Source organism: Triticum dicoccoides, chromosome 1A (assembly GCF_002162155.2).
Source record: "Triticum dicoccoides isolate Atlit2015 ecotype Zavitan chromosome 1A, WEW_v2.0, whole genome shotgun sequence".
In the NCBI taxonomy this organism is placed as follows: Eukaryota; Viridiplantae; Streptophyta; class Magnoliopsida; order Poales; family Poaceae; genus Triticum; species Triticum dicoccoides.
The window spans coordinates 599,581,971-599,593,190 of NC_041380.1; the positions used below are offsets into that span (position 1 = coordinate 599,581,971).

At 45.5% G+C, this 11,220-nt stretch overlaps 2 protein-coding genes across 3 annotated transcripts in view; one reads left to right on the plus strand and one right to left on the minus strand.

Moving 5' to 3' along the window:
• Window positions 1-341: 341 nt before the first annotated feature.
• LOC119294721 lies at window positions 342-10,477 on the plus strand. 2 transcript variants are annotated; one of them, XM_037572968.1, is made up of 3 exons: window positions 342-691; window positions 6,196-9,810; window positions 9,968-10,477. In XM_037572968.1, exons 1-3 carry the CDS (start codon window positions 675-677, stop codon window positions 10,254-10,256), a joined length of 3,921 nt encoding a protein of 1,306 aa, XP_037428865.1. In that variant the 5' UTR covers window positions 342-674; the 3' UTR covers window positions 10,257-10,477. The 2 variants fall into 2 exon arrangements, with proteins under 2 accessions (XP_037428865.1, XP_037428872.1); XM_037572975.1 differs by lacking the exon at window positions 342-691 and adding an exon at window positions 5,513-5,639.
• Window positions 10,478-10,516: 39 nt separating this feature from the next.
• Window positions 10,517-11,220, minus strand: part of LOC119356937 — a 4,183-nt gene continuing 3,479 nt past the window's right edge. The window contains exon 3 of the mRNA XM_037623926.1: window positions 10,517-10,520. Coding sequence (XP_037479823.1) covers window positions 10,517-10,520 — 4 coding nt within the window. The remainder of the gene's footprint in view (window positions 10,521-11,220) is intronic.

Here is an 11,220-nt window from a genome sequence, read left to right on the forward strand (position 1 = left end):
GATTTCAAAGGAGAATAATAGGGTTTCTCAAAATTTGTGTTTTTTTCTCAAAAGCAACCACACTCTTTTTCTCCATCTCAGTGAGCTTCTCAACAAAAATGCTACACTTACAGACAGCGCGTACGGATTAGACCTACGGACTCTTTTCCCCACTAATCGGCTTCTCCCCTGATTTCCAGTGGTGGGCCCCTCTCACTTTGCTTTCTAATCACTCTTTGACAACTCATCCCGTGACTTAATTCCCGTAGAAATCTCAAAATTTGTGCTATGTCCTGACCCGACCTTTAACATATTTGGGCCCACACACAGATACGCGGCAGCTGATCAGAACACCTCGCCGACTTGCTCCGCTCTGCTTCTTCCTCAGGCGACGCGCCGCTGCCATCCGCCGTGTGACAGAGTAATTCCGGGATCCCCTTTAGCTCCGTACGCCGACCGAGGTTGCGGCGCGAGCCAATGGTGTCCGCCCCCGCCGAGCCTCCCCGCTGGCGGGCGCGCGGGGGAGGGCTTGCGGCACGACCCAACGGTGTCCGCCCCGGTTAGCCGCCGGCAGGCACGCGGGGGAGGCCTGGCTCGGAGAAGACGAGGCGCGGGCGGAATGGAGTTGGGAGCAATTTCCGGGGCGCGGAGCGCGGAGCCCGGAGAGAATTCGCCACCGCCCCTGGTTTCGTCGGATGGCTCCCAGTCCCAGGTTTGGGTGGATTTTATGCTCAGCACTCTTTTCAAGCTTTCGATGGTCATACTCGTACACTGGAATCCTCAGTAGATCGACTGAACCTAAATAGTGAGACATATAGTTTACTCTAGATTGTCATTTTTGCCGTGCTGTTGCCTGTGCCCATGCCCATGATCAGATAGTACTATAATAACTGAAACTCATGAGCCCTGCAGATCAAACTGAACCTGAGGCATAACGCATGAGGCCTCCTTTGGTTCATAGGGTACGAAAATTATAGGAATAGAGAAGTCATAGGAAATGAGATGACATGCATCTCAAATCCTATGAGTAGGAATAGGAAAGGAGATGTCCTTTGTTTCACATCATAATTTTTTTTCCATTGAATCTAGGCTAATATTTATTTTCCTATGAAATATGGAGGATAGGAAGATTTCCTCCATAGAAATAGGATTCCATTCCTACAAATCAAAGAGCTTTATAGGAATTTTTCCTACAAACCAAAGGAGGCCTGAACCTAAAGTCCGAGACACAAATTGCTTATCAGCATCCAGTAATCTATCAAACCAACTCCGGGTGCCATTGCTGGCTCACGCAGTGTTAGCACCGTCAATGGCATACATCAGGCCCCAAATTCTCTGTTCTGCTCATGGCACACGAAATCCTGGAGTACAATCTAAATAACTGTGCATATACACTGCAAGGCAATGTCTGCTCTGCTGAAGACACAACAACCAAACTGAAAATACAACATGGGGCATGGTGCAAGGATGCACTACAGATGTGCCAAGCTAAACATACAACGACAGAATTAAATTGTTGGGTATGGTACACTGAAAGAAAATCTGAAACCGTTGCGATACAACTAAATTGTTTGGCATGATACACTGGAAGGAAATCCAATCGAAATCATTGCGATACAAATAAAACTTGATGTGCATGGTACAGTAAAAGGAAACCTGGTTACAGAAAAACAACAGAAAAGTCGGCATGACAACCTGCGGGCGTAGACCGTGCAAGGATGGACTGACCTCATAAAATTCATCATCTGAGCGGGTCGATATCATCAAGGTCTTCTGGATCTAAGAGTGTTTGCCCGTGCCTGGTACTCCCGAGAAACCCGGCATGAGACAGCAAAGCCCACAGTTGTGTTATGAGTTCCTCCTTTCCAACAAGTCGTGTCTTATGCTTGGCTGCTCTGGTTGAGGCTGCCAAGTGAAGGAGGAAACCTGTCCAGAACACTGCAAGATCCTTCCATGGGTCTATTCTGTCTGCTTCGTAAATCTCTATCAACTGCTTCCCAAGCTTTGCACCCATCTGGATTATCGAATTATGGATGTCATCATCAGCCTTCATAGTATCTCTCCTTTTGGATACCTGGTCATTGGTTTTGGAACCATAAATGTCACCATCTCCCATTCCATTTCGATCTTCCTCATCAGAGGCCACTGTGAACCCTTCCTCGTAGATTACTGAATTTTCAAGGGCTTCACCCTCTTCACTGACCACCTCCTCGGACTTTGAATTAGGTACCTGGTCATTGGTTATGGAACTGTAAATGTCGCCATTTCCCATTCTTTTGGGATCTTCTTCATCATAAGCCACCGTGATCCCTTCCTCATAGATTACCGAATTTTCAGGGGCTTCACCGTCTTCACTGACCACCTCCTCACGCTCTTCAGAGGGCTCAGTGGCAATCTTGATAAGTTTTTCGTAAACGTCATGCATTGACTGGGAGAAGCAACAATAAGTAGCACGAAAGGTTTCCCTGCGTACTGCATTCAAGACCTTCCTAACAAGAATGCCATTGTCCGGCACCAATGCTTTGGTAAGCAGATATGCACAGTAGTTGGATAAGCTGACAGCAGTTAAATACTGAGACCACACGTTTTCTGGAGTTGTTGATTTCTTGGCCAAGGGCCCATTTTTAAGCAATACAACCTTCTGTTCTAGTACCCTGTCAGAGAAATGTATCTCACAGAAGCATGTTGCGATGTGCCAGACCAGTATCCTGTGGGTATCAGCCTCCAGTTCAGTTGCCCATGTCAGCTGCTGCATAAGGTGTTCCTTTGATCTGAAGGCATTCAAGAAGTAGGATTGCAACCTTTCTGGATGCTGTTGCAGGCCCTTAAATGACTCAAATATCGCCGTCTTTACTTCTGACTCCAACTTGATGCGTTGGGGAGATTTCTTCCGACTGTTTGAATCAGAAATCAGAAAGTTATACTGGAAGATCATGTGATCCCGCTTGCCCCTGATGAACCAGAACATCATTCTCATTGCTGCCTCCACCATTGGATGCTGCCAGCACCGATGCTTGACGTGCATACAGATCATCAGAACCTTGGTCCATTGCGAGAATACATATAGATAGACCTCTGACAGCTCCTTGGCAATGATAAGGCCAATTATGATGCGAGTGACAATCACCCCGTGGGTGATGATATTTTTGTCGGCTTGATCCATCCTCTGTGGTATATAATGAACAGGGTATGCAAGGTATCCGGTAGCCGCAACCAGAGACAAAGACATCAGCGTACTAAAGACCGGAAATCCATCAGCAAACATAGCAGCATGCTTGCTATAGAAAAAGTCTTGGAGGAAGGACAATTCCACCTTTGCGATGCGGAATGCTCTCTCATAGTTGTTGCTGTTCTCCTGCAGGATGTAGTCGAAGACAAGCCGCCTCGTCTTCTCTTGGCTGGCCTCGTGTATCGGTAGATTATAGAACCGGCGGCGTAGCAGCTTGTAGAGGGCGAATGAGAGGCAGACATCCTTCAATTGGTGGTCAGTGTCTGTGGTGTCACCCAGCAACCGACTGCTGCCAGCATCAACATCCCATATCTTCTGTATGGTCACAAGCTTCTTATTATTTGGATCCAACCGAACCCTGTATTGCGCTGGTGCACTTGTCTCCAGTTGGGTGTCATGAAGCACCAAGTCTTCCCCACAGACCAAGTACTGGTACCACTGCATCCTGAACTCACCGGCAGCATCACCAGAGGGACCGAGTGTGTGCTCGTATCGCATATAGTCGCTAACCAGCCTGGTGTTGTCTTGGTTGATGGTGGCAGCCCTATCGGATGAAGCAAAGTATGAAATGATGCGAACTGCATTGAGGGCCCATATCAACCAGAGAGGAATCCTGAGAAGGGAGAAGGTCTGCATCCGCAGGAGATTGGCTGCCCACAAAGAGGACATGAGATCCATCAGCGGCATCTGCTTCGACCTCCGATACAGGCGCCCAGTCTTGACGCTGTACTGCAGGGTTACCAGCAGCACCGCCCAGACCTGAAAGTAGTCGTTCACCCTATTCGCCGAGAGCTGCATCAGCCCCAAGGTGTAGTGCACCATTGAGTAGTTGAGCATCTCGATGACTTGGAGGGTGGTCGCCATGGCCCTGTCATCGTTCCACGGCCCGAAGCAGTCCAGCAGGAACCTCACCACCAGCAGCAGCGTTGTCAGCAACACCCACAGCTCCACGCTTGCCACATGGGTGACGCTGTCCATCTTAAACAGCCTTTTCATGGTAGCCATGACTGTATCTTCAATCGTGCCTGCGGACCACATCTCTCTCTCTCTCCCTGCCTCTGTGTGTGTGTGTGTGTGTGTGTGTGCGTGGTTTGGAATGGAAGGTTTACTCAAACACCAGTTTCGAAGGACAACTAAGTTCACAGGTTCAGAAGAACTTTTCCTCCTCCAACGCCTGTTGACTTGGAAATTAGCGCGTTCAGAGTCTTCCTTCCAAGTTCCAACGTTTATTGACATGGAGACTAGCGCGTCCAGAAGTATACTCACATACTCCTGGCCACTTGTATCGTCACATAAAGTTGACAGGAACAATTGATTGTCCAAAAGAGACATAGTGGTCCTTTGACCTATAGTCATTGTTTATCATATACGCTAATCAGAAGGAAGCTTCTATGATTGCTCTGGATAGCTACGTAGTTCTACGCACCAGGGAGTAGCCGTGCATTGACCGACATCCCTAGTCTTCGCGAGAATTTAGATGCCAAATTTTAATGCGACGAGATTGCCATAAGATGGATATATCTTACCAAAGTCACCTAAGATAACTGCTTAGTTGGGAGGGAGGGGTTGTGAAGGATGATGGTAGATTTTACTCTTCCAATAAAGTGTTAGAATCATAAAACGAATTTACATATTTATGTTTTTGAAATAGAGATAAAGAGTACATGTTATCATATTGCCATGGAACTGCATGTAGCAGGAGGAAAATTTTATTCCTACGAAACACTATATAGCAACTCCAAACTGTTCCCACCACCACAATAACACCTTGCGAGTTCCATTATTGTTACCAATACTGTAGTTGTAAATATATGTTTTTCTGGTGGCATTTCTACAATCATATGACCAGTGAGTTTAAGAACCAACCATTAGTTTGGTGTTGTTTTACGCCCCAACCTAACATGCATCAAAATCCAAATTTTTCTTTAAGATAAGGCCAGCATGACTATTGACTAGCCTCATTGATCATCAAATAATCGCTGTACGTTGATCATCCAATTGATTATAGAAGTCACTTAAAATGATAGAAAAATACAATTATAATTATCACAATCATTTAAGACTGATAGAAGAAGAAAAAAACAACGCGGCATACATCCACGCGTTTCACCCACGGAAACACGTGGTAAGTGGCCCCAAAGCTAGTGACACATTCCTACCAAATACTAGTAAACGTCTAGACTAAGTCCCAAGACTGACCAAACACACAGCAGTAAACGTCTAGACTGACCACCTATCACCTATGATTGATCAATTTGCCCAAGTCACGTATGCACGACTATTCAATCAACCATCAGACTACCACCTAGCTAGAGCTGCTGGTATCTTCTCCATAAGAATGAGGCCTCTGGACAGACAACCACCTAGCTAGCCAACCTAGAGGAGTACGTTCCCTGCCTCCCTCGGGACATCGCCTAGCTACTGAGTCCAGGTACCAACTGCTCACTATTCACCCTGTAGCTAATTTTATTTTTTATCCGGAAACACCCTATAGCTAGTTACATGTACAAATCATACTCCTGGTAAAAAAAATCTTCAGAGTAAAAAAGTGTATTACCTTTTGGCCTCTGTACTCCCGCTATTTCAAAATAGCACTTTTATAAAGTTGGGCAAACTTTGTAATGTTTGACAAGTTTAGAGGAGAAGAAAATATCCACGATACGAAATCAATACATTGGATCCACAATGAAACATAGCAACAGATTCTAGCAACCATATATTCAGATGACCTGATTTGGTTGAGAGAAAACTTATTGTAAAAAAAAACATTATTTTGGCACAACCAAGTAGAATTTGAGAACATTTGAAACCAATGTCCTAATATTTGAGAGATACTCCTACACATGAAGCGAGCTACATGGCAATCAAAAATAAGTGTTGGATGGTCTCGTCTTGACCATGCAGACAAAGTTCTACTACCATATGTGTTCAAGTCCATTCTCTTAAATTCTTTGATTGTGAATATATTCGATGAATTGGCCTTGCAGGCTCCGCTTACCCAATAGGAACGGACACAAGCGAGCTAGGAGTACGATGGGTATCCAAGACATCCGCGATGCTGTGTCATCCATGTTCATCATGCTGAACAAGGAGACATACGTCCTGTTTCGGATCGAGTTTCTTGTGGTCCTGGTCACACTCTTGTTCCTTGTGATGTTCATCATAGATGTCTTTCGTCGCTACATCCACAACACAATCATGAAAACAATCTTTAGCATCTTGGATGCCGTCTCTGACTCTATTGTCTTGTACGCGTTGGGGGCCATGCAAACAGCAAAGTTCAAGAATCAACTGTTTCCTGTCTGGGCCCTTGTCCTTGTTAGTTTCCGTTACAATGTCGACTTCATCTCTGGCTATGGTGTTCATGACCGCCATGGGCGACGGTTCATGGAGTGGAGGAACGTGGTGAAGCTTCTGGGATCGGCCTTCTTAAACTTGTCACGTGGCTCCAGGTTTGCGCGTCCACTCTGGTCGCTTTTGGCTCTGCAGATACTGAGGAGCTGGTACAGATTCCATGCGCATTTTCTGGCACTCAATTCTGTCTGGCATGGCAAGAGTTCAGAAATCGTTAAAGAGCACATGCGTGCCGGCCCTCACACTAGCAACTGGAAACCAGAGGACTGCAACCCAGAGAATATGGAAGGATACAAATACTTGGTCCATGGAGAAACCGAACGGAGCATCAACTTCAAGAAGCCACGGTATGTCATGTATATTGATACTGCCCAGAATGTCCAGCAAGCTAAGCGTCGTTCTGCTTCGAATCAAGAGAGATCATCACTGGTCACCCTAGACAAGATCTGGGGATGTTGCAGGCACCTGTTAGAACCGGGCAACAAGCAGGGGAATGACCCAAAGGATCTCTCTCTGGCCTTCGCCTTGTCCAGATTGCTCCGGTGCAGGCTCGAGGATGTGACACTGGAACAAGAAATCTTCCGGATCAATCGAAAGCTAGTTAAGACTAAGATCCTTGAGGAGCAGAACACTGACCGTGCCTTCAGGGTCATGGAGCTGCAACTCTCCTTCGTAAACGACTACTTCAACTCCCGCTACCCTATGGTCTTTTGGAGTGGGTTCTTTTCTCTATTCTCAAATCTGCTTCTCTCCACGGTGACCTTTGGTGTTGTCTGCTGGCTTGCCGTGGACATCCGTAAGGTCTATACGCCCCCAGAGAATGATCGGGCTCATGTGGTGCATGGGATCAATATTGACATGATGATCACATGGGTATTCATGTTTTTTATGTTGTTCAAAGAGATCTGGGAGATGGTCAGCTACTTAGTCTCAAACTGGACAAGATTACTCCTAGTGTGCAGCTATGCTCAGTGGAAGGAAGAGCGCACTAGAAACAGATGTATGGAGGGCATAATATCATCCTTTTTCAAATCTAAGATAACTAGTAAGCAGTGGCATGGACATATTGACCAGTATGTCTTCTTAGAGTCATATGATGCAAGATTTTGGAATTTTCTCCACCACATAACTACAGGAATGGTGCCAAAGAAGGACGATGGAGCAACACTCAGCAACGCCATTGATGTGCCGGAATGTGTCAAGGCAGCAATACTGAAGAGGCTATGTGCAAGCCTACAGAAGCTCAACTCTCCTGGCATTGTACAAGATGAGTCTGATAATCCTAATAGAGAAGATGAGGAGCTCATCATTAGAAGTGGTTGTTCTCTGCCCAAGGCCATCACATCACTGTCTGATGCAGACTGTGACCGAAAGAAACGGTACGGTTGGGCCTGCTACGACCTGCCCACATGCTCACATGTAATCCTGGTGTGGCACATAGCAACCAGCCTTTGCGAGATGAAGCTTGCTCAAGACCATGGCATCGATTTAAGGAAGCATGGGTTCATGAACTCCCTGTTGTCATACTTCACAAGTTGCAGGTCATTGAATCCCTCAAAAAAAGGTTGCAGCCCATCAAAACCATATCTTGTGGATGTCGATGAGAAGTCGAAAGAAAAGAAGAAAGTGAACGAGAAGTTGCCTGACAAGCTCCAGAAAATGTATATCACTGCGAATAGCTTGTCTCGGTATTGTGCATATCTGCTAGTTTCAAAACCTGACCTGCTCCCTGACAGCTTTTATGTACCCAAGATGGTCTTACAAGAAACCGTGACACATGCTCGTGATGATATTCTAAAAAATTGTGACTCATTACAGAGAAGGTATGACAAACTGATGGAAGAAGCAAAGGTCATCGAAGATGCTGATGGCGTCATGAAGAATGAAGATGTTGTGCGACTAGGTGCAAAGCTGGGCAAGGAACTGATTGATCAAGAGAGTCAAGAAGAATGCTGGGAGATCCTTTCTGGGGTATGGGCAGATTTACTAGTCCACATTGCCCCCACTTGGAATGCAGAGGCACACAAGCAGTGCCTCGAATCGGGTGGGGAATTCATAACATATATCTGGGCATTGCTATGGCATTGTGGAATCGAGAAGAGCAAATTATGGCCGGTGGAAGATTTGCATGAAAATTGTGCCCCTGGAACACCACCTCAGGATCACAGTGTTCAAACTAATAGCATTCGGCATGAACAGCAGACTTGTGCAGCAGGACCAAAGAAAGAAAGAGAGGAAGCTGACATACAGAGATCAGAGATACAGAAAGTTGATGCAGAGGAGAGGAATGGGTGGACTGAAAGGCCAAGCGCAGACATGGCTGATCATCAGAATGGGCAAGGTGGCATTATGGGGGTCAGAGGGATGCAGAATGGCGGGAACACGTGTTACTTCAATGCAGTGCTGCAGAGTCTCCTTGCACTTGATAAGCTGCGTGCAAGGATGTTAGGACCGGATGCTCCGACAGGGAAACTTGGTCAAGAACTACAGAAGCTCTTCATAATGACAACAAATACCAATGGCACAAGAGGTGTGCTAAATCCAGAGAAGCTCTTCTTACATATGTGCTTAATGAATTCAGATTTCAGACCTGGCGTGATGGAAGACAGCAACAACATGCTTGGTTCCTTGCTAGATGGTTTGAACAATGAGGAACCTACAATAGTTGAGTCACTCTTCCATTGCCAGGCTGATAAACACGTCTCCAGTAAAGAATGTGAGCACACATCAGTTACCACTGAGGACCTTAATCTCAGTTTGGCAATACCAACAAAGAAGCCTGCATCAGTCGATGACTGTTTGGATTTATATGCCGCTGGAGTGATCGTGGATTGGCACTGCATGGACTGTTCAGCTGCTTCTGCTGCTAGAAATACCTCTTTGAACCAAGAAGATACAACAGTCAACAATGGACAACCTGAACAGCCGGACAACAAAACATACGGGAAGGAGGAGTGTAGCCATCTAGCTGATAGTGATAGACAAGTAAGAGCAACAGATCAGAACAACGGAAAACTAAAGGTGCATGATGACTATGCAAATCAAATGGAACAGTGCCATAACAATCTGAAAAAAGAAGACAGGATATACAGAGATGCAACAGTACAGTATCGCATTAGCAAGGCTGCACCTTTACTAACCATTCAACTGAAGAGATTCGACTATTCCCACGCAGATAGGCCAGACAAGTTGGAAGACCGCGTGAGCTTTCAGGATACGCTTGATATAATAAGGTTCATGGACCCTAGGTATAATAGTTTAATACAGCTAAGATTTTAGCTTCTCGTTTTTCTGTGCGTGAAGATTTTAGCTTCTTTAAATGTCATATTTTAGTGGGTAAAACATTTTTTATGGTTTCAATTCAAGAAAAAAAGTTCTGACCACTATTTTTGCTCTAATTTTCAGACATGTGGAGGATGACGAGTACAAGTATTGTCTGGTTGCTGTCATTGTACACAGTGGACCAAGGTTGTGTGACGGACACTTTTTTGCTTATGTGAGAGCAAGCCAGATTGGATGCCAGCAGCAGGAGAGCCGTGGCACTCCCACGTGGTTTCGTGCAAGCGACGAGAGCATCACAGAGGTGTTGCTAGAGGAGGTACTGGAGTGTCAGGCCTACATTCTTTTCTATGAAAGAGTCGAACAACCAAAGGCCAATGCAGTTCTAGAAGAGCATCCGCCAACCAGCCACTGATGAGGAGAAAGATGGATGAAAAGGGAAACATTTGTGATTTGTGTCTTGTTTGTTTTTGTTTATGCATTGTGATTTAATTTGTGGAGTGGAGTAATTCCACTGTGGGAGGGCTTGGAGTTTGGACAAAAATCTCCAATGCTATTGCTTTTACTTTGAATTTCGGAATTCAATTTGGCTGTAAAGAAATAACTTCATCGATTTGCAAACTGTGTTCATATTTACTTTCTTCACTGTTCTTTTTTTTTCTACTATGTTTTTCCTCACCTGCAATTGCAAGCAAAAAACCAGACTGAGGATTCGATGTCTTAAATCCAGATTCAGATTTTCCTTTTTTTTCTTTCTGTAAAGCATAGCATGGTTCAGAAATTTCAACTGACATGCATGTGGGTGCCGTTCACTACTGAATACTGGCAACATATGTACATGTTCATTGTTTCAGCACCTACAGTCCCAACTCGCAAACAGAACCGTAGTCTGCATCCCAGATAGGTTCGGATTCAAGGGGTCGGTGAAATCGAAGAGCGGGATACTTTAGCTGTGCTCATATTTGTTACTTTTGAAATTCGATTTGGTTGTAAATAAAGAAGTTACTTTAACCACCTGCAAAACTGTGTTCATATCTTATTCTTTTCTCTACGCTTTTCCTCACGTGCAATAGCAAACAAAATCCAGATTCAGATTTCAACTGTCATGTACGTACGTATGTGGTTGCTTCGCGAGATGGAGTGTCAAAGGGTTGGTAAAATGGAAGATGGGCATGTACACCCCAGCATGTGTACATGTCCATCACCTACAGTCGCAAACAAAACCTCCCATCCCAGCGGATTCAAGGGGTTGGTAAAATGGAAGATGGGTTACATCACATCCCAGCGGAGCTGCTGAACAGATGGGGTGTCGCCTTCGTTCTGGAACCCAGCGAATCCTCGGCCTCGTGGTGGAATCCGCCGCGCGGGGTTAGCCCCAC

What these genes read in the sequence shown, in the direction of transcription:
- LOC119294721 (XM_037572968.1), top strand. An exon ending in ATAAGGTTCATGGACCCTAG is followed by an intron (nt 9,811 to 9,967) that starts GTATAATAGTTT and finishes TCTAATTTTCAG; the next exon opens with ACATGTGGAGGATGACGAGT.